Source organism: Lampetra fluviatilis, chromosome 18 (assembly GCF_964198595.1).
Source record: "Lampetra fluviatilis chromosome 18, kcLamFluv1.1, whole genome shotgun sequence".
NCBI classification, from domain to species: domain Eukaryota; kingdom Metazoa; phylum Chordata; class Hyperoartia; order Petromyzontiformes; family Petromyzontidae; genus Lampetra; species Lampetra fluviatilis.
Window position 1 is genome coordinate 7,530,935 of NC_136292.1, and position 23,205 is coordinate 7,554,139.

The 23,205-nt window shown below is 49.3% G+C and overlaps 2 protein-coding genes across 3 annotated transcripts; one reads left to right on the top strand and one right to left on the bottom strand.

Annotated features, from left to right (window-relative positions):
• The first annotated feature begins 719 nt into the window (after positions 1–719).
• Positions 720–18,504, top strand: LOC144937176 (transport and Golgi organization protein 1 homolog). 2 transcript variants are annotated; one of them, XM_078864488.1, is made up of 21 exons: positions 720–871; positions 4,597–4,728; positions 5,005–5,026; positions 5,552–5,640; positions 7,006–7,080; positions 7,633–7,743; positions 7,906–7,977; positions 8,105–8,209; positions 9,114–9,236; positions 10,587–10,713; positions 11,497–11,540; positions 12,026–12,055; positions 12,684–12,774; positions 13,227–13,365; positions 13,912–14,013; positions 14,410–14,470; positions 14,582–14,617; positions 15,209–15,276; positions 15,578–15,654; positions 16,143–16,613; positions 17,180–18,504. In XM_078864488.1, exons 1-21 carry the CDS (start codon positions 743–745, stop codon positions 17,377–17,379), a joined length of 2,304 nt encoding a protein of 767 aa, XP_078720614.1. In that variant the 5' UTR covers positions 720–742; the 3' UTR covers positions 17,380–18,504. The 2 variants fall into 2 exon arrangements, with proteins under 2 accessions (XP_078720614.1, XP_078720615.1); XM_078864489.1 differs by lacking the exon at positions 12,026–12,055.
• GPR135 (G protein-coupled receptor 135) lies at positions 18,484–23,205 on the bottom strand. Its single transcript, XM_078864490.1, has one exon. The coding sequence runs from the start codon at positions 22,414–22,416 to the stop codon at positions 20,662–20,664; it is 1,755 nt and encodes a 584-aa protein (XP_078720616.1). The 5' UTR covers positions 22,417–23,205; the 3' UTR covers positions 18,484–20,661.

Here is a 23,205-nt window from a genome sequence, read left to right on the forward strand (position 1 = left end):
ATTATGAATCTTTGCAGTCACGAAAGCTTCAAATCTAGAATTAAAGGGATTATAACATTGCACACGAATTTATGCAATGAATATATCACGTGGCGGTCTGCTTTTCGCTTGCAAGTTTCGGATTTACTGTAATACACCCGTGCTTGGTGTATTGCGAGCAGTACAAATGTTGGGGCAGTGGAGGAAGCCAAAAGGCGGGTGGGGGCGGGTGCGGCAGCGCTGGCACCCAATGCGGTTGCCCTACGACGGGGCGCGTGCAGCAGCCGCGCGGCCGGTTACCGTGGCAACCAACCGCAGCGCCACGTCATCACTCGCTCGCGCCCCCCCTTTCAATCCGCCCCCCCCCCACCGCGTGACGTGTTGCGGCCAGGACTCTCAATCGAGCGCGCGCGATCGTCGTGGGGCGGTCGCTCGGCACTCGACTCGCTCTGCCTGACGCGCGCGCACTTTGACTCGGCGGCTGGGCGAGTCCAAATAACCGCCGGGGCGGGGGGGAGGGGCGTGATGATGGGGCGGGTACATCGAATTAATGCCACGTTAATTTAGAAATATTATACATAAGAATGCAATACAGACAATGCTTATTTATAATAAATATTGCAATTGTCATTAATAATGACTCGTAAAATCTAGATCTCGACAGGCGGTCTACAACGTGCACCCCCCTCCCTCATTGTGGATTAACCTCCCCCCGCGTCTTCCACCTCGGGTGGCGCGGCCCTGCAGCGGCGACGTCACCGCCATGGCCGCCGACGCGGATCCCGGCGAGGAGCGGCCGCTCCTGGGCAACGAGGAGGAGGAGGAGGCGGCGGCGGCGGCGATGGGCCCCGTGGCCGCGCTCTACTTCTACTCGCTCAGCCGCGTCAAGCAGGTGCGGCAACAACCCTGCACCGCTCACGACTCGCGTCGTTGGCGAGGCCACTTGGGGGGGTGATGGTGGGGACGCCAGGGGTACGTCGATCCCTGGTGTTGGGGCTCAACAACAAACCCCAATCATTATTCTTGACCATATGGTCGGCGATGGTTGTTGTCATCATTGCGAGTGGTTGATAGCGTCGCCAATATCGTGGCCATCATAATAGTACACTTGACGTAAATCAACGTTGCCGGAATGTTGGTAATTGCCAACATTGCACTCATCAGCCGCGTCATGAGTCAACATTGCCACCGTCATCATCGTGATCATCGTCCACATCACCATCATCACATTCATGATCGTCAACATCCTGGCTGGCCATCGTGATCAAAGTGTCATTGTTAGTGTCATCATCACCATTACCACCACGTTAATCGTCACAAATCACCTACATGACCATCGTCGTTGTCACGAAAATCGCCATCCTGTCATTCAAACTCAACATCGGCATCTTCATAATCAGAATATCAATCACGTTAGATCTTCACCGTCACCATTGAGTGGTTAATCACCACCATCATCATCATCATCAACTTGGTGGGTGTCGTGAGAAACGGGGGAGCCCAGAGATAGAGGTACCTGGCTGGTCAAGAGACGGTGCCTCCTACGTACGGTGCAAAAGAAGTTCTACATACAGTAGAGATATTGCACGAGGATTGTCTGGAATTGTAATGATTGGGCTGGGCAAGGGGGGTGTGGGGCATGGTCAGGAGTGCCTGGGCATGGCGGTGTATTGAAAAAAGGGATTTGTTTACTCGTTTTTTCTCGGAGCTTACGCCTTGTGCACATTGGGGGGCCTGGGCATGGACGAGGGGGGCCCTCTTGTGACCGTGTGTGTATGCTGGGCTGCATTGGTGTGTCAGGGGTGTGCAGACCTTGGTCATTGCCATCTGCCAAGAGAGATTGAGGCATCCCTGAACTGTGAAGTAACAACCCACCAAGCACCGCATGCGGAGCTGAATTCATAGCTTCTGTTCCATCATTTGTGCAAGTTGGCTGAGTAATTGTAGGGACAGAAATGGAAACCCACTAGATTGTGTTTACCTAGGACAGTTATGTGGTTATCAGTGAAACGGTTTTACTTAGCGGGGGTTCAACTCTCCATGTTTAGCAGCCTTCTTGCCATTTGCTCTGGCACCACGATTATTTTCGGGCACGAATGATGTTTGTAAACAAGTTGAAAGAGTGACTGAGAGGGTAACGCGAGCATGATTGGCGGGAGTGTCAGACGAGAAGCAGTTGCACTCAATGGGCACGTGATTGGTCCTGAATGTTGAGTCAAGCATTGAACGTCAGATTAACGTAAGGGGTGAAGTTTAATTCCTCTTAAGACGACGTGTAACCCAAAGCACAAACAGATCTTGTAGCTAAACCCCTTTTCCTCGTCTCGGCCTTAATCTTTGTTAATGAGAACCATATCTTGATTTAAAGCTTTCGTGACTGCAGGGATTCATATTCTTGGTTCTTTCGGTAAAGTCACGTAGAAGGGAAATAATAAAATAATACAAATATAAAACAATAACATTCTCACGACGTTTCGACTGCAACACAAGCAATCATCATCAGGTGTGAAATCCACAGCAACAAAAAAACGCCACTTTTTAAAAAAATTCTTGCTGTGGATTTCACACCTGATGATGATTGCTTGTGTTGCAGTCGAAACGTCGTGATCATTTTATTGTTTTATATTTTTATTATTTCCCTTCGACGTGACTTTTCCGAAAGAACCAAGAATATGAGAACCATATCGTGAACTTTAAGTCAAGGTTAGGAGCTCTCTAGATGTGTTGCTGCAGTGACACTTCCTGAGTGATTATGGGAATGTCACTAGTGCTTTGCTGACTATATGTTAACATGTTTATTACTCTGTACTTCAGCATTGCATTTATCAACGTCTGTTAAGTATGTATGGGGGTATGATTTGCCCACAGGTTACGAGTAGCTATTGCATTTTTTTGGACGCATTTTACATTTACCAAGAGTTGCATATCAATCATTGGTAGTTCATGCCTAATATTGTATAGTGGAACCACGCCGATTGTCTTGTAGTAAGGCCTCCATGCCATCGAACCCGGTGGATTGTGTGGATTCTTTGTGTGCCTGTGGACTCCACATGTATATATGTACATGTCCAGCGCTTTCATTTGTACTCTACTCCTCAGGCTGTGTAGACTTTGAGGGTTATTTGACCAATACCTCATGTTTCTCACCGTACAGAGCCAACCGTGCTAATCGGAGGTGTGGGAATGTTGGTCAGTTCGGGTTGGTGAAGGCGCGGGGAGCATAGACATGGAATCATATAAGTACGCTACAACAGTGGATTTTTCTGCATTGTCTTTTTCCCCACCATGAAGTGCCAAAACTTTTAACAACTACCTGATCTGCATGGTGGTCACCCATCGAGGTTCAAATCTGCTTAGATTCCCAGCTTACAGCGATCAGGGTCATTGCAGTGTGATTTGGTCATAGGTGCATGTCTTTGTGACTACCGTATGTCACAGCACCGCGCACTTTCTGATGTGTTCCATGCCCGTCTGGAACTCTCTTCCTTCCGATATTAGGAAGCCGCTGGAGCTACGCACTTTTAAATTTAGATTACATCTTTTTTTTTTAATAACTGTTTTTTTTTATGTTTGATTAGTTGTCTTTCCCCCGCACCTCCGATTAGGATGGTTGGCTACATACGGTGCAAAAGAAGTTCAACATAGAAACATGTCTGGGTGCCACGTGTCTTTGTGAATGCCATGTGTCTATGTGATTACTGTATATTTTATGTGGATGCTGCTTATATGTACAAAGGTGTGGTTATGAATTCCGGTGTGAGCTAAACTGCCTCGCTGTTACTTAGCAGAATACATCAGGTACCAGAAATAACATGAGCAAAAATAGCCTGGGGGGGTTGTTGGTGGTATACGCACGCGCCTGTAATCGAGCACTTGGGAAACGAGAGTTGGCAGATCATGTACATTTATGAAACTCCCAAACTATACTGAGTTAGATGTGAGTGGTTATGAGGTGGCAGTCCAGAAAGTGGGTCCGTGTACTCTACTCATCTGTGGGGAGCTTTTGAGAGTAATCCACCCGTGTCGGTGGGGTTTTATTTGGGTTTCTCCAGTTTTTCCCCCCCTGCTATTCTTGAATGCTCTTCCACAAATATGAGAATGTAGGCCCCTCATGGAAAATAATCGTGAGACTCGGTAAAGCTTCTCTGCACAAATGAATGACATTATTATTATGACATTGCCGCTGCTGTGTATGCATGAATGTTTGCTTACGTGAATGGGCGCAATTTAATTGTTATATCAAAGCTTTGCCATTCGTTGTAGCCCATAGGTATGTAAGGTTATATCGATTTATAGATTAAAGTAAATTATTTTGCTCACAATACATGTATCAAGTTGTGCATATGAGAATTGATTATTTACAATTCATGAAAATTATACACATCGTACACGAATGTTGATTTCGCCTCTTGCAGCAAACAAAGCTGAAGAAACGAGAAACAACACAAGACTGACATAATTGTTTTATTCTGAAATGGAATGGCAACCACAAATTGTGACAATTCATCAGATAGCTGGGGGGGGGGGTTGAATGGTTTCATGCCTTGTCACCCGCCCCTCACAATCAAAGCGATCAGTTTGAGAACGCCGCCCTCCCGCTTCACCCGTGTTGGACAGACGCTGTCGGCACTCCCTCTGGGCATGGAACCGGAATCCGACCTCTATGGCTTCCCATGGGATGTCCTGCTGCTGTTCAGCCTCCTCCTCTTCCTCCTCGGCGCGGTCCACCTCTATTTCATCCGCCTACGGGTGAGCACCACTGGGAGCACAACGTGTCTTAGGTGGCCGGTGGAGAGGCCTCCTTTTCCTTATCCTCTTTATCCCCTCCTCCTCCCCCCCCCCCGCCACCACTCCTCATCCAGCTGTGTTTTCTCAGTGCTGCCACGTGGTCCCTTCTCTCTTCAGATAGACGGACGTGGGGTCGCCTTAGAGTTTATAATTCACATGTTTTATTGATCATGTGGCGGTGAAGTGGTTTGGCTCGTTTTTTATTTTTTACCGCTGATGTTGTATTCTCTTTTTCAGATAAAAAAGAAGTTTTGTTTACGTGAGTATTTTTATTCTATTCAATAGTGATTGTTCAATTGTGCCAATAATTGTTTTTACTTTTAGAGTCCGTTTTACATTGCTTGTTCATATGAACAAAGTTGGAAAAGCTAAACTATTTTGGTGGTAATTCGGGAATTAGTTCTAAATTTGGGTATCTCTTAAACTCGAACAATGCCAAAGTTTTTTTTTAAATTGAGAGCATTTTACAAGACATGCTGAGATTTAGAAATGTGATCATGCTTGTGTGTCCCTGCATTCATATGCACTCACCGTGGACCAAGCTCTGGCCAGGCGGAGCCAAGCTGTTTGCGTTTAGTATTTGCTAAACGGCGTCTCGTTTTCATCTCTTGGAAAATTGACGTCAGGAGATTATTGTTGCAAAATCTTTTGAAGAATTTCGCTCGTTGAGTTGCGTGACCTCATCTGCAGAGGGGGGGGGGGACATTTGTTTGGTTTGCCACGACGCATCCGTCACTTGCGGCTAAGAGCATCCTTGTCCGTGTTTAATCTGCCGCTTGTCCAGTGACGGAGGCACAGCTCGTGGATACCATCAGGAGCCATATGGAGGACAAATCCAGGATGGCCAGCGACCTCCAAAACCTCCAAGCACAGGTGGGTGTCCGCAGGAGAAGTCAGGTGGTGAGGGCGCGGCTACCCTGTGTCAGTCTGGGGCAATGCGAACCAGGGTTTGGGTTTTAGTTTGGGCAGTGCCTCGGTATCGCAGGGATCGGCGTGCTCCACACTAAGCCAGTGGAACAGTGAACGTTTTTTCTCCCACTAGAGGTAGCCACCGATAGGTTCTGCTCAGTGTTGTTATTAACAAAGGTTTGCATAGAATGTGAAGTGGACCGTAAAGTCTAGGCATGTAACAATCCACCTCAAAATGTAATTAGTGATTTATCACTACTTGGGTTACAATTCAATAAAATAATCGAACCTTTTTTGACTTGTTCACACGGACCTATTTGTATTTTATGTTGTATATGGTTAGGCTTGTTCATTTTGTTTGATTTGTTTTGCTTTTGTCCTTATGGTGGCCGAGGTCACTCTTGGGATGAGACTACATCCTGGTTTCTTGAGCTCTCACCCTGTTAAATAAAATAAACTTGTACTGCTTTAATCGTTCCTTTACCTTTAAGGTACCTACGCTGTTAATCTAAGCTATAAATTGCTTAAATTAAAATTAATTAGTTTTTACGTTTGCGATTTTACGCATGTAACATAAATGTAATAATCTATTTTATTTAATGAATTGCTACGTGCCAAGTGTCCACTGCAGGAGCCAACTAATGATAGAGCAACCCCACCTGTTTGTGTGGGCTATAAGGACCCCCGTTTGTGTTTCATCTGAACCGTGCCTCGCTAGCTTAGGCGTAGTCAGCGCGTCAAGCACTCAGTCTCTTAGAATATTCAACCGGTAATGTCCACACAGTATTGTATGTACGTATGTTGAACTTCTTTTGCACCGCACATAGCCAGCTATGTTCATCGGAGGTGCGGGGGGAAGTTTATACAGAAGTGTGCAATATTATACAAAGTGAACAGTAAAGACTCTGTGATATATTTACAAGAGTAAGCCATCGTGTCTGAACTTTTTAAATAAATTACAGTTAGTGATTTTCCTCGTAAAACTTAACTATGCCTCTCACTGGAGATTATCATAATGGGCCGTCCATATGGTTAAGTCAAGAACATTTCACCAACAATTGTCAACAGCTTAACCAACCACTGTGTAAATATGTGATAAGATTGCTGTGGGAAAGAGGAGGGCTGACGCCCTGTTCAAGCCGTGGATCGGAGTCCTTGTTTATGAGCTGCGCTATAGCTGAACCCGTGCTAACGCCCCTTACCCGGGGCACTGTCGCGAGGGTTGGGGATGAGCGGTGCCGTGCTTTTCGCGTGCGCTGTGTGCGAGTCCACCCTGGCTGTGGCTCTGCTGCTCAAAACATTGCTCCCTTTGCTTGGTGCCGCTCACAGCTCCAGGAGAAGGACCAGGAAATCAAGGATGCGATTCGTTTCGATTCGACCTCGGAAGAAATCGAAGAGCTCCAGGTAAGTCAATGGGACGCCTGCTTGCCGGTACATACTTCGGGCTTTGTTTTCCGCATCAATTCGGTAATTGCAGTGATGATTGTCGCTTCCGTACAGTTGTTTTAATTATATTTTATTTCATTTATTGAATTTTTTATCTACGTGACTTTCCCAAAAAAAACAAAGAGTATGAATCCTTGCAGTCACGATAACCTCAAATCTAGAATTATTCCTGTATACTGTAGTCTACGCTAAACTGAACTGATTTGGCAGTTGCACATCGTCTCCGGCTGCGAGGTCCGTCAGGGTGTGCCGGCCGGACTGTTTGTTGCCCTGCACGTGCTGGAGGAGGAGGCTGTCGCATAGCTTTACGTGGACTGACGTCCGCTCGCACAATATAATATTAACAAACATTTATTTTTCTTGCATATCCTGGAGCTTTAACTTAATGACAGTCACGTGTAAAAGCATTTGCTAAATAAATAAATAACGTTGGGGTTAGCGGAAGTTGCTGGGGCCTCGCACGTGATCCATTGTGGGTCTTTTGTGGCGTGCGTTTGTGGTTGGGTGCAGAGTGAGCGCGACCGTCTCACCGACGCCAGAGAGAAGCTGCAGCAGGAGCTGTCCCAGGTGAAGGAAGACCTGGAAGAGGCAAGAGAGAAAGAGAAGCAATATGAGAAGGAGGTGAGGGTGCACACGTCGCACGGCGAGAGCATGCATCTTGACTGAATGTACTCAAAGAGTGATTATTGATACTAATAAGACCGAGGAGAGGGGTTAAGTGTATGCACGTTGATAACGGTAATCGAGACAAGTGGTGTCGTGATGAAACTGTTCGTTCCGCAGTTTCTGGAGCAGACGCAAAAGGCCCAGGTGAATGAGGAGAGCACTGCTGCCATGAAGGCTCAGATTGCGCAGGTAAGCCTGAGATGTAAATATGAGTAACGCTTAATTGAGCGAGTTTGTTACGGTGATTGATGCCGCGATTGTTCACAGGGACGCTGTTGGTGGGCTGCAGCTCTAGCGAGTCTTGTGGTGTTTGCAGGCCAATGATGCGCTTGAGGAGGCCGAGAGGAAGGCTCAGGGCTTGGAGGAACGCATTTACCACATCGACGGCGAGATGAAGGCCCTGAACCAGCGCAAGCAGCAGGTCTGACTAAAGCGTTCACTCATCACACGATTGCCTCACAACTAAATTGGTTAATTTACACATTGTACATGTACAGCACTTTTGCCTGTCCACTGCTCGATGAGGTCTTTCCCGCACCCTGAGGCTCACAGGGGTCATCGTGGTTCACCACACTGGTCAGTGTGGATTGGTGAAGGTGCTGAACTTTCAATATCCGTTGCAGTAGAGTACAGTACAACAATGGATTTTGCTGCGCTGCCCTCTACTGCCCACAACGTAGCCCTGTAGCCCCTTGACATCTGTTGTATGCATGGTGGTCTCCCGTCAAAGCACTTTGCAGGCTCCAAACTGCTTATCATTCTGGGTGATTTGGTCACCTGTCCTTTACTTGTTTAACGTTCCTTACCCGTGAGCTTATAAATAAAGACGCAACTCAATAGATAACTGAATCTTGTTTTGTAGATACGGATCTCGGCTGAGCAATTATGTTTGTCCAATGCAAGTTTGAAGTTTTTTTAAACGCGAAAAAAAGGATTTAAAGTCACAGCATTCTGTCATAGCACGTGATTGATGTCACTACTTTGACCTGTTCAACAGCTATGATGTCAGTAGAGTTGGATATCCTGGGCTGCACAGCTTTTGTATATGCTTACATGTTAGCAGATATTTTAGGTTCCATATTCTGTTAACTATTATCTATTTTTATTATCTGTCTCGTTTCTATTGTTTGTTTTAATTACAATCACCACTCTTTTTGGTTTTATTTTTTCATAGCATTTTCCTCGTTTATGTGCGGTGTTAGCTGTGTGATTGTTTATTCCATGTTGCTATTGGTGTCCCTAAGACAGAGAAGGCGTTCACCGTAATTGACGTCCCTGTGGCTATGCACGGCCGTGTGCCGTTTGCGCGCCTTCGACTGCCCCAGGTTGAGCAGGAGAAAGCGCAGCTGATGGAGCAGATCGCCGAGCTGCAGGAGCAAATGAGCCTCATGCAGAGGAGCATCCGAGACCTCAATGAATCGGTGACCATCAAAGACAGAGAGATTGAGGTGAGGTCGCATGGCCCGACGCCTCGCACCTCGTGCATTTTGTTGGGCCCTCAGTCGTGATAGCCAGGTTGCTTTTGAAAAATAGTTAATACCTCAGTGGGCTATCTCTGGCAGGATGGGGATGGTTTAGTTTTATTTGTATTTTTTTGGTAGATTTGGTTGCCTTCTTGGCCGTGACCTTTTGCTGCCCCGGGAGGCAACTCTACAGCTCGTCACAATTGTGTGCCAACAAGATGGCCAATTTGAAATTGATTCCAGGCCTTGAAGATTCAAGATTTACAGCTGCACAGAACGACTGTTGAAATGTTAGTTTGGTTGTCATTCTATATCTGTTTACTGTTCTGTAACTTTATTTTGTGATTTTACTTTTATCAGTCTAAGAAAAATTTGCGTGAGCCAACTTACAGGAATTTATAATTTAACTTATAATTACGTTTGCGCAGTATTTTCCATTTGAGAGTTGTTTTTGTGCTGATATCTATTTGCATCATTGCTGTACTTAATTTTACTTTTGTCATTTTGGTGACCCAGGCCACTTGAAAATGAGATTTATCCTAGACTCTTGAGTCCTCACATGATTAAACACAATTAACTTGACCTTTATGGTTATTATCAGGCAATGTAAGTAGGCACAGCTGCCAGGAGCACTTACCACAAAGTTTACTTGCCTTAAGAAACTTGTTCATGAAAGATGCAGCCAAAAAATTAACAGCTCTTATCTTGTTTGTACATATCCAGTAGGCTCTCTTGTTCTGGGCTGTTTATAAAATACAAGATTGAAGCTTCCAGAATGAAAAAAATACTTGAAGGTTATGGTCATAATAGCCATTTTAACACTATAGTGATATCACTATGATATCTTTATACATGTTAATGAAATACAACTGTGCAATGATGTTACTTTTGGGGTGACAGGGTGGTGCAGTAGTAATGCCCGTGCCTTGCAACAAAAAGGGACTGGATTCGATTTATGACTTGGGCGCCTTTCTATACGTGGAGTGTATGTTCTCCTGTCATGCATGGGTGTCCTCCCGGTTCTCTGGTTTCCTCCCCATAGCTAAAAAAACAACCCATATCAACGCTGAAATTTACCTGGAAATGTCTCAACCGGGATTACACACAGCAGCGACATCGCCTCCCTACTGTGAAAATTTAGTAGGACCGTGCTGAAAAGTCTTGACTCAATAAGGCTTTCCTGGGTTAACAAGCACAACACTAATCATTATAAATAATGGAGAGTGCCATTGAGGTGTGCTTGGCCAAAGGTTATTCCTCTTTTCTGACAGCCTGAGACACACAGTCAAGGTACTTAACATGACTATGTACTGCCTCTGCTGTTGCTGTGCACAGACTCTGAAGGAAAGCTTCCTGCAACTCAAGGAGCTGGACTCGGACTCTGAGGATGAGGGGGCCTCTGGGGAAGAGCACGCTAAAGAAAAGATGACATCTTCAAATTGCAATAACGGTGGAGTGAAAGGTTTGTCCGCAGGCTCCGTTGTCGACCACATTGCTCTAGATTTTGATAATTGGGTGCCCTTTGACGTACGGGTTTAAGAAATAAAAGATTGAGTTACCATCGCATGTTAAGGGCGCAGGAACAATTGGTTCCTTCAGGTTATTATTAAGCTTTCGTGACTGCAGGAATCCATACTCTTTGGTTCTTTCGGTAAAGTCACGTCATCAGGCAATGACGACCGCTTGTGTTGCGATCAAAACGTCGTGATTTGTTTTATTTTATTTTATTTCTGACTACGTGACTTTACCGAAAGAATCAAAGAGCATTTACATGTTTATAACGGCGTATTACTTGTAGGAGGTCATTCCGGAATAAATATATTTTTATGGAGAAGATGAACATTACTGCACACACAGGTTTCATTTTGATCTTTATTTCTTTCGATTTATTTTGTTGTTGTTTTGACTGTCAACTCTCACTTTAGTGCATTACCTCTGGTTGGATTTAAATGGCACACATTCTATTCACGTGGCTTGATCATAGTTTGACTTGAATCATTTTTCATTAACGCTTGTGCTTAACCAGTCCTCTTAATTATAATTTGTTGGTGCCCTGAGATCTGAGATTTTTAGTGATTAATGAACACAAATTGAGGATAACAATGATGATGATGAATAATTTAAATATGTTGCTATCATGGTGACATTTTCAAACAAATTTCTCTGAGGCACATTCTAATGGTCGGTCCACAAAGCACGTCATGGGCAGATATTAACGTCTTATTTTTCTTTTTCTTTAAATTAGAAACAAGAAAGGACAAAGTGAAAAATCTGCTGGATGCCACCAAGGTGGGTGGGTGGATCGCTTCAACGGATGTGGCACTGGCTGCTGCATGGTGTTCGGTCAAAAACCAGAGCTGTACGCTTTTCAAAATGATTGTGGTTATCACACTTGTTTGAACTCTTGACTGCAAAATATGTGCCTTTATTCGTCAATTTCTTGAGTCGTGTGTGTATTTGCGTCGTAATGTTTATAAATCATAATGTGCTTCGAACTCCGCTGCTGTCAGTGTGACTTGGAGAGTTGTAGAGGTTGACTTTCATGAAAAGTCCCATGCACCCCCACCCCTTGCCTGAAGACCCTGGACCCCTCAGTCGAATATGAAATTGTAGGAGTCTGGAAAGGGATGGGGCTGGGGGTGTAGAGTCTCTGACCTCTCCAAGTCAAGTTGCAGGCAGGCAAGCAACAGGATCGTCTGACCCATGTATACAAAGCATGCAACCTTCCACACAAACACACATATTTATGTTAAGTGTCAATTTGTGTCTTCCAGACGGTAGAAGGTCTCATGAATGTGGCCAGAGTGAGTTGTTTGAGGTTTATTTTCTCTTGCGTCCGATGCGCTTCGCCTGCCCCCACTTCCTGTCTGCATGATCGCTCCACGGGGCTCTTGTCGTTGTGAGCTCCTCGGGACTTTGTGCTGTGACCTCACTCCGGCGGGCGTGTTGGGAATCGTGGCATGCCGCCGTGGCTTTTGTGGGAATCTTGCACCTGGTGGCGTCACGCCCGCAGGATATTTTTTTATAGGAAGTGTGGCTCTGCAGGAGTCTGCTGGGTGGTGCTGCTGAGCATGTTTGCGAGGATCGGCACGGCCTTTGTTCTGTTCCGTGGCCTTTGTTTTGTTCTGAGGCCTTTGTTCTGCCGCTGAATGTGCATGCCCAGGCTTACACTCCCACTGTTTGTAGCCATTGGCAAACAGGAAATGGCAATAAAGTGACTGCGAAATAAAACTAACAATGAGGCAACATGTCAACTCGAACATCACCCGAATTCATTTGATTTTTGTCGCTTTTTACCATGATTCATTATTGGATGGAACGGTTACCTGCTTTTAAGGCTTTGTTTTCAAAAAAATCCTGCAGCCATTTGCTTTCTCTTCTATAAAGCTGTGTGTGCCACATACCAATCATTTGTAAAACATGTGTCTTTAGCTCAACACAAAGTTGAAGATCGCTGAAGAAGAGAAGAAAAAGACATGGGAGAAGCTCGCGTATGAGATGAAGTCACGGAAGGAAGTTGATGGTAAATCTGCGGTTGCTATTGGTTCTAAATGCAGCACACTGCAGCCATTCCGTTGAGCTTTTCAAGGGGGAATGCTTACCGTATGCCTCTCGCAAAGATTGCAGCGGCTCCACTAATCATAAACCATATTCTGGCGAAAAATAGTCAAATAAACCCCACATCTTGCATGATTTGCAGAGGCCCTCATCCAGCAGTGGACTGACACAAGGGCTATACGTGTCCATATCTTGAGCATGGTGTGATGCATGACATCGGCCCGGAATGTGTAACTAAAGTGGGTTGCTGTGAGGACGTGCATAGGCTACGGAGGTGCAACTTGTCTCTGCAGCTGAAATCTACGGGGGGTGACGGGGGGTTGTGAAGTTGATTTTCAGTTCCAAAATATCGGCCCCCACCCCTCCCCGGCCCCCCACCCTCGCCACACGACCCTAACCGGCGCTGCTGCCCTGCAGATCTGGTGAAGGGCCTACAGTCACAGAGCGAATCGATGAACAGCGAGCGGGAGGAGGCGAAGGCCGAACTGCAGCGCACAAAGCAGCAGCTGGAGATTGCCACGCAGATGTTTCACGAGAAGGAGATGGACCTGCAGAGGTGAGCCGCCTCTCCAGCGCCCGCTGGGGCCACTGCTCCCTCTGCTTTACACTAGGGACGTTTTACAGGCACGGGTGGTGAGGCCTGCACACGCTTTGCACAGCCATTCCAACGAATGTGATAACGTGGCAGCCACTAGCCGGTGGGATAATGGCATGTTGTGCTTTGGCAAATAACGTTAGTCCGTGGACGCGCAAGGACTTGGCGTGCAGTCTGAATGTCGAGTGTGCGTGGGTTTGTAAATGTGTTTATTGGAATGCAATTGCTCTGGATCGGAGGTAGGTTAATTTTATTCCTGACCTTGGCTCCCCATAAGTCTACTTGGTCTTAAATGAGTACCTGGTGCAGTATGCAAACATCAACATTGGGGAGACAAAAGTGGCTGGGTGTGGTGCTGGTCACACCTGGTCATCGTGTGCCTGTACCAGCCTTTAATATGCGCCCGCGAGCAGCACTGGCTCCCAGCAGTGTCTTTCGTGTGTGCATGCGTGTCAACACGCGTACACATGCACGTACGTGTGTGTGTGTGTTCGTGTGGCCACGCAGGCGACTGATGCAGGAGGAGCTTCAGCGTGAGCAGAGGGAGCAGGCCATCTCTGCTGCAGACGAGAAGATGAAGAACGCGTTGGAGGAAGCCAGCCTCTACAGGTAAGTTTGCCACCACTGTTGGACAGCCGTGCTCGGCGGACGTCCGATCCATTTAATGCGGAGTAAATATCGTCATTGCAATTGGCTTATCCTGTAAAGCCTCTCGTCAGCAGAGTTCTGAATTGGGATGTTTGCCCACTTCATTTTTGATGAGCGTTTGCATGTAGAAGGAAACACAAGAACCTGAATATAACCGTACATGATGATAACACTCAATGGTCCGCACAGACTTGATTCCCGAACCCACTTGCTGTACTGTCTTATAGTAGTAGTCAAAATGGGTTTTGACGTTTCACTCGTCATTGTGCCGTGCCTTGTAATCTCTGGATTGCATGATATCCTCCACGTCAGACTTTACAATATATATTTACTGCATCATTTTTTCTTTTCTTTTAGAAAACAAGTTCAGGACATTAAGGAAGAACTTGAAAAAACAGAGCGCTCATACAAGACTCAGGTATGTGTTTGTCCAGTCGTTGTTGGTGCACGAGCACTCATTTTGTTGCAAACGTTCGCCGTGACAAGCGCTTGTGATGGGAGCGTCGTGTTTGTGTTTTTCTTTTTTTAGCTCTCCGCAAATGATCACAAAGCGCACAACAACTGGGTAAGTATCCTCAATACAAAAATTCCTTGTGCGTGCGCATATGCTTCTTATTTGCCGTCTTCTCTGGCTCTTTAGCAGCTGTCTCCTTAATGCACATCAAGGTCATCATGGTGTACTCCCCAGGGGAAATTAAGTGCTAAGAACCTGTCTGTTTATGACAGTTTTATTTTTATACATACATTTGCGTGTAACCCGCAGTGCTCCAGCAAATCACTACCTTATTTACTCACTTTATTGTTTAAGGTGTGATGCGTGGTGTGACTCGGGCTGCCCTGCCCGCACACTGCACCGTCCCAATCAATCCTCGTTTTAAAACCAATAACGGATGAACGATCAGACAACCGGACCGGTGCGTCGGGTGTGCTGTTTGCGGTGGGCTGTTTGTGGTGGGCTGTTTGAGGTGGGTTGCCCCCAGACTGTCTTCTCAGCCGATCGGCCGTCACGCCGCTTCGTTCGGCACATGTGGGGACACGAGACGAACGCTTTGTCTTTAAAGCATGGCGTGCGCGCGCTGCGTCCCGTGCACGCGTACTTGCGTGTCGTCGCCACACGTCAAATGTAAAGCGGTCGGTGTGATTGTTTCGTTGGCAGGTGGCGGCGCGGCAAGCTGAGCGGGAGCTGCTAAATGCCAAGAGGGAGGCGTCCAATCTCAGGCAGAGGTGAAGCGTGAAATTAAATTTCCCCGCGGCCGGCCCGTGCACAAGACGGACTTTGTGAAATGTTAATGTTTTTTCTTTTATCTCGGCCTATTCCTAACGAATTCAGTACATTTCATTTTAACAAGGTCGCCTGCAGCTGATAGCCGAAATAATTAGCCTTCGAATGCCGGAGGTTCTAGACACAACACGTGCCGCAGAGGCGGTTTCATGCTTCAGCCAAACCACTTTCCCGGCAGTGTCTCTCTCCGTTTTTCCTCGTTAATGCTTTGATTCATCATCGAGGTCCCTCTTCCTCCCACAGGGTGACAGACATGGAGTTGAGGCTCAACCAGGAGCGCCAGGGGCAGCAACCACGGGGCCCCCCCTCTGCACGCAGGGGTGAGTCGGCTGTGATAAGGCCACGCGGGGTCAGGGATCGTGGTGGACAATGCTCCTTTGTGATCATACGATATGATACAATCAGGATTTCAAAACAATACAAGGCCAACCTTATTTCAAGACACTGATGAGCATTAGATTGTAATTCGGAGTGCCTTGTGATCTGCGTGGGTTTGAGTATGGGTTTCTGGAATGGTCTGGGTCGGAGGTGAAGGGTTATGTTTTATGATGGGGATATTGGTCTACAAACATATTCTCTTCTCTCGGGCTATTCTGAATGTTGTCAGTACGATAAATTTTCACAAGGTCGCATGCATTCCACGGCCAGAATAATCGGAGTCTGCATGCCGGAGTTTGCCAGACTGTTTAGATGGTCCTGATATCCTCGTATTGTGGTGGAGAGTGGATTCGGGCATAAAAGAGGGTGCACAACTGATGTCACGTCACCGTGGTTATGTGCCCTTCACGTTGATGTCCCTGTCCCTAAGGCCCTCCAGCTCAGGAGGGATCTCTGCGCTCCTCGCCCTCCAGCAGCGGGCGTCCCTCCCCTCCGCTGGGAGTCGACGGGGCACGCAGGCCCGTCTCCTCTTCTTCCAACCAAGGATTTCAACTTCCGCTTGAAACGTCGCCCACGTCGCAGAGAGCTCCGCGTCCACCCCAGGACCTGCCGCCCGCCTTCGGCCCGGTGCCGCCGCTCATGAGCCCCACGCTGCATCACCGGCCCCCCATGCCGCAGGGCATGAACCTGGCACGAGGCTACGGGCCGTATCCGCCGGGCGGGCCCCTGCCGCCCCCGGGACCTCCGTACGGCAGCCCGGCTCCCGACCGCCACCCTGACGGGCCCTACCCTCCTTACGGAGCGGGCGGTCCACTTGGGCCACCGGGGATGTACGGTCCCCTTCCCGTGGGCCCCTACGGGCCTCCGGAGCGCTATCCAGGGCCGCCGCATGCTGCTGCTTGTGAGTGCCTTCTCAGGGAGCTTTGCCTTTACTATCGTTGTCAGTGCTGTGTAACACAAGTGAACGGGGGTCTAGAAAGGGAAATAACGTTGGGAACTAAACAATGTAAAATAATTGGCCTCAGTGGGTGGACATTGTACCAACCCAGAGACCGACACATTGTGAGGAACTTCTAAAGAGGTGCAAATGAGGGCCTAACGATTTAGGGAACTAGCACAGTGATTGTGCAAGCACATGGCGTATAGTATGAACAACTAAATTGAAAGGAATAGTGTTTTTTGTAAATGCGATGCTATTTAGTTGGAACGTTTCCAGATTAAACAACGTGGACCTGGAGAAGTAAACACAATGGAGACAATTATTGCCATTTGCTTATAATACATTCCATTGGTTGTGATTACCGGAGTTGCTGGACCACGAGTGTCTACTGCACAGCCAAGTTGCACTGTACTCTTTGTGATCACGCGTCAAGGGTGTTATGTGGTTTATCAGAGGCCAAAGCCGTTTTGCCCTTTGAGTTTTTTCTGACGCAGCTTTTTGTGCGCTCTGCGCATTTCATCCAACAGGGAGAGGCCCCCCCATCTACTCGCCCCCAAGGGGCGGTCCTCCCGGCGCCTTCCCCCCCGGCGTCGCCCCTCTCCCAACACGGCCCGACGCGCTGGCCGCCCCCGACGGCGTGAGCCGCGGCGCCCCGGACCAGGGCGCCCCGGGCAGCATGCCTCCCTCGAGCGCCGGCCCAGCCACGGCAACGCAGGCCGAGCCGTAAACGGCTTCGGCTGACGCTGCGCGCCAAAACGCTCACCGCGTCTTCGAATCTTTTCAGTACTTGCCCCTCGCTCGATCGCTCTCTCGCTCGCGTCCGCCGTGCGACGAAGCCCAAAGAACTGCCGCGTTACGTGTCCTCCCATCGCCAGACCGGGCCCTGGTACCGCGTGACACCGTATTAAAGGAACGGGCGAAGAGGGTGCACGATTGGTGTTCCACCACCGTGGGTGCGTGCCCTTCACAGTAACCAAACCGAGAGGACACCACCCATTTTGATACTGTTTCCACCATAAGTAACGTTAAGATGTTGCATATCCATCCCCTTGTTGGGAATTCCGAGGCGAGTGACCATGCGTGTCCTCGGCGTCGCCACTTCGGGCTCCTCCTGCTTTGGTATCCTGGGCTATCGCAGACCATTCACAAGTGACGAAATATTTTAGTAATTTATGCCTGAAATGTGAGCATAGTGAAATGCTTATGTACATAAATAATAACAAAAAAAGAATACATTTAAATGGATGCATCACAATAATTGGACTGCCAAAAAACCCCTAAATTTTGCGGAATCATGTATTCTAATAAAGTAATTTCTTTGAAAAAGTAGTACAGTGGCTGCTTTATTTAACACGATTGTGCTGTGTTTAACAGGCTATTGAGCTTAACATCTCATTATGTTTGTTCAGATTTTAAACGACCATTGATTGAAAGTGGGTACGTTGTACGGGAACAGAAGATGATGTTACTGACACGTCGGTCCCAAGGCTTTTTGGCAGCTTTGCACACTCAAGATGAGTCTTGGGATAGAGTGCTGGCAGTGTAAATGTACCCTGTGGTGTGCCGCTTGGGATCGTAGGATGCGCTGGTGTGCACACGGCAGTCCCCGTCACAGACACTGGGTAACGTGCGCCAGGTGGCTTTTTGAGATGGTCATTAATTTATATAATAAATTAGTTAATTTGCACAGCTTTATATTACCAACCGTTTGTTGTGTCACTGTGCTCTGATCTCGTGAGAAGACCGTTCCCATTATATTGCAATGTCCAATCGCACATCCTGCGTGGCCTGAAATGTTACACTTTGTCTGCCAGATTTTTGTATGTACCACTGCTTTTTCTACATGAATGTAAGAGAGTTGCACGAAGGCAAGATTTTGAGAGGAGTTTTGACGCTAGAATCGTTTGTGCAGCACGTAGCGATCGGTTGAAGTTGCTTTGTATTGGAAATTTAGAGAGGTAGCGCGATGGGCTGTGTCGTTTATTGAACACGTAACACACGATGAGACATCTGCGGCAGACAATTCGGAGAGTGGCACGTCACAACACGACATACAGGGAGGAATCGCTCACGGGAAAATACTCAACATCTGGTCACTACACAGGTACTCTCACGAGGCACGTGACACTACAACACAGGATTTGTAAAGTGATTTTAAATCTAGCACTTGCGAGTTTATTGAGCGTCTTCAGTTTAAAAAGATGGCACTTTCAATGTTTGTTGGGAATGTTTTGGCCCCTTGCACATATATAAATATAACACTTTCCTAAAATACATTTCGTTGCTGCATGTGTAGCTTTGTCCAAATGAGTGAACATTCACACGACAGAGTTTTTTTGTATTGCGTCACCCATGACAACCACTGGCATGGCAGTTATCGTAATTAACATCTCCGATTTTCCCGTTCCGTCTACCCAATTATCTGCACAATAGTCATCGTGGCCATGTGTATGAGTCATCTGCGTCTCCAAGGTGTGATGGCAAACACAAAGGGCAAAAATAACAATTGAGATGAATTGTAAATAAAAGCCGAGCTGCGGTTGGGTTTTTCTGGTCTGTGCACCCTGCCTTGAACGTTTATGAAATCCTCCAGCCCTGCCTTGGTCCAGAGTTTCAGCTTCTCTGCACGTATGAACTCTGAGCCATTGTGTCCTCCGAAACGTGGAGTCATGAGCTCCCACTTGATTTACGAGATAATTCGGATGTAAATCTGCATCATTTTGTAGTTCAGAAATGTGTGCCACTTAGGGGTGGCAATGCCCTAGTGGTGTTAATTTATTAGACCAATGACGTAATTATGTTAACCTGTAAAATTATGTTATATATTTTACTACTTTTAACCATATACTCACGGAGTCCATAATGTTCAGGATGTTTGGCAAATTGCGTTCGGGACGCTTTTTCATCATGTGGGAGAATGCCCGAGTACCCAGATTAAACCCAGGCATTAGCATTGGACAATTCTTGAATGTCACCATAGGTTAGAACCAATCCCAGATACTGGCGACAATATTAAAGCCAATATTAGAATACCTCCCCTAATTTACATTTGAAGGGCGATGGTTTAATTGAGGGGTGGCTCACGACTTGCTTAAGGAGGCAATCGCCACCCCATTCAGAGTTTCGTTTTATTTCAAGCAACACGCGCGTGGGGGTCGAGGCATAATAATCGCCGTGCGGAGTTGCACATCCCCACCACCCACGCGTGGAAAACACGGCACCAGAGCTGGGATGTTGGTGCATTGTTTTGCAGCTTAAGACTGATGAGTGCTCCCTTGTTCATTAACCAAGACTCGGTATACAACATTCTCAATCTGGACAAAAGACAGACGAAGATCCCCCCGCTTCGCCTTAATAGACGTTTGGAGCAAATGTTGTTCATGAGCACTTACGAAGGCCGGAGTGGCACAGGAGGGGGTGGGTGGCCAGCACCACGCCCGTCCGCCGCCTTTGTCTCCCGATTGGCGATGTGCACACCGCACCAGGTACTCATTTGAGGCCGAGTCGGCCTATGGGAGGCTCAGGACCGGTTCAGATATTCGTCACCGATGTTGGCCGTGAACGGGAATCGAACTCGGCTCGTCGGTTTCAGAGCACAGCGCGCAAATCGCTGCACTGCCACTCAATCTGGAGAACACAACTGCACGGTAATTGTAAACGGATACAAATAGGTCGTAGGGTGATCGAAAGACTCTCCACTACAACTTCAGGTTGCATCTTAGTCCTCGGCATGTACGCTGGGCTCGGGTGAAGTGACCTCATCTGCAGGCCACACGAGGTTGATTGCTGGTCCTGGACTACCGACCACGTCCGAGAACCACGTTCGGCGGCCACAGCAGGTGAGTGTTGTTCCTGCGCTCCAGGTCACAACCACAACCAGCAGTGTGAGACCACGCACCAAGTTTGTGCCGTTGCTGTCCTACGGACCAAGTCTGCAAACCACCAACCACTATCATCGCCACGAGCAGTCTAGAGGCCACACCAGGTTGATGCTGGCCCCAATCCCGCTCTAGAGGCACGTGTTAGCGGTATCCTGCACACTGGCCCCCGACGGCAAAGTCTCGGCACCGGGCACCTCCGTGCAGAAGAGCGCGGCTGGGCTCTTGCAAGCCCACATGGCGAGCTCTCCATTGCCCGGGCTGGACGAGGACACGCCGCTGCCCGCCCGCGCCGTGGCAGCCAGTAGCTGCTGCCCCTGCTGCTGTAGCCCCTGGTGCTGCTGCCCCAGATGATGGTGCTGTCCTTGGTGCTGATGGGGCCGATCAGCGTAGCGGTCCCGCAGCCGGTCCGCCCGGCCCCTCCTGCCCCCTCCGGCCGCCCTTCCCTGGCTCGAGAGGTACGAAGCGATGGGGTTACCCGTGCGGTATCCGTCTTCTCGGTTTCTCCCGAGCAGCATGGAGATGTTGGGGTTGCGCGCCGCGTAGATGAGCGGGTTGATGGCTCCGTTGGCCCACGCCATGCACATTGCGGCCGCGTCCAGGCCCGGCGTGAACGTGTAGCCCCCCGCGGCTCGGGCGATGCCCATGGCGCAGTAGGGCCCCCAGCAGACGATGATGAAGACGATCATGATGAGCACCGTGGTGGCCGTGCGCATCTCGCTGTAGAAGCGCAGCAGGTAGGCGTAGGTGGCCACGGGGCGCACGCGGACCTCGGAGAGGCGCACCGTTTTGCAGATGTTGTAGTGGCAGAAGCACATGAGGGCGAACGGCAGCAGGTAGCAGACGCCGATAAGAGCCACCCCATACGAGCTGCCCAGGCGGGACGGCGCCGCGGCGTGAAATGCGTACATGCAGTGCACGAAGCCACCGCGTCTCGGCTGCTGCTGCTGCTGCTGGTTGCCCTGCTGCGGGTGGTGGGACCAGCTGTTGGGCACCTGAAGAAGGTACCAAGGCCCCGCCAGCAGGAGAGATCCCAGCCACACGGCGGCCAGCAGCTGCACCGCGCGTCGCCGGCCGATCTTCTTGCCGTGAGGTTGTCGCACGATGGCGCAGTAGCGGTCGCAGGAGATGAGCGTCATGGTGAGGGTGGACACGATGCCCAGGCACGTGTTGAGGAGGCCCGTGGTGGCGCAGAGGCGCCCGTCGCTCAGCAGCCAGCCGTCGTCTCGGGTGAAGAGCGAGGCGAATGAGGGAGGCATGCACAGCAGGGCCGTGAGCAGGTCCGAGCCACTGAGGGACGCGATGAAGGCGTTGGTGACGGTGCGCAGCTGCCGGTGCTTGGCGATCACCAGCACCACGGCGGCGTTGCCGAAGAGCGAGAGGATGAAGATGACGAGCATGGCCAGGGCCTGCATGGCCAGCACCACGACCTCCTGCTTCCGATTATCATCTTGCTGCTGACGATGATGCCGCTGCTGGTCCTGCTGTCCGCCCGGCTGCAGGGTGAAGCTGAACCACGGGCCACTTCCTGCCGGGGTGACGGTGAAGTTGCTGGGAGGCAGGTCCACGGTGGTGGCGTTGTGCATGGTCGAGGAGGATCGAAGTGGCGATGTTTGTCGTGGAGAAGGGTTCTGATTGTGAGGGTGGCCGCCAGGAGGAGGAGGAAGATGAGGAGCGAGAGGATGGAGGTGAGGAGGCTGACTTGGAGGAGGGTGGTGATGAGGGATACGAGAAGCAAAAGTGTGGAGGAGAGAAGGAAGCTGAGCGTGAGGATGAGGACCTCGGCGGGATGAGGTGCAGGAGGATGAAGAAGAGCTGGATGAGTAGCAGGGGGAGAGGAGGATGATGATGTTGAGGAGGAATAGGGCGATTGCGAGCAGGGGCATGAGGGTGAAGATGCTGATGTTGAAAAGGAAGAGGAAGGTGATGATGATGATGATGCTGACGACCGTATTTGAGGATGGTGTTTACGAAGATGATGATGACGTGGAGTGTGCACGTCCGACGAAGATGGTGGGCAAGACGAGCAAGACCAATGTTGCGAGCAGACGAACGGGGACAGCGACTAGGGTGAAGAGGTGCACACGCAGGCCAGAGATGCCTGCGGAGATAACGAGGAGAGCGCCGAGGCTGACGGACGAGGACGGGAGGAGGAGGCGGCGGCCGTGCAGTCGATCCCGAGGATGGAGGAGACATCACGGGGCTCGGACCCCGCTCTCTGCCGCGGGGCGGCGAAGCGGGGCCCCTGGGCGGGAGGTGGCCGCATCCCGGCCTAGTCGAGGGATGGCCGAATGGAGGGCTGTATGGAGGGAGGAAGGGCTGTATGGAGGGAGGAAGGAGTGGCTGTCGGGATGAATGGACGGCTGGAGGGAAACAGCGGACGGGGGAGGAGGGGGTGGAGGACACGAGGGAGGAGGGATGGAGGATGTCGAAAGACGTTCAGGACTGCCCGGAGGAGGGATGGAGGAATGGCTGGAGGCAGGGACGTGCGCTGTGCCGCTGCGAGGCGCACGGGGTTTGTCATCTCCGAGCTGACGTGGGCGAGCGGTTGCCATGGGAGTGACGCGTGCGGGTGATGGTGCTGGGGTTTGGAGGAACCTTCTCCTCCTCCCCTCGTCCCTCCACCCCCAACTCACGGCTCACGTGCAGCAGTCGTCATCATCATCCCATACACA

Coding starts and splice junctions, on each gene's coding strand:
- GPR135 (XM_078864490.1), bottom strand. CDS start 22,416: ATGCCCCTGCTCGCAATCGCCCTATTCCTCCTCAACATCATCATCCTC.
- LOC144937176 (XM_078864488.1), top strand. CDS start 743: ATGGCCGCCGACGCGGATCCCGGCGAGGAGCGGCCGCTCCTGGGCAAC. Junction 14,014..14,409: donor GAGGAAGCCAGCCTCTACAG/GTAAGTTTGCCA, acceptor CTTTTCTTTTAG/AAAACAAGTTCAGGACATTA. Junction 14,618..15,208: donor ACAAAGCGCACAACAACTGG/GTAAGTATCCTC, acceptor TTTCGTTGGCAG/GTGGCGGCGCGGCAAGCTGA.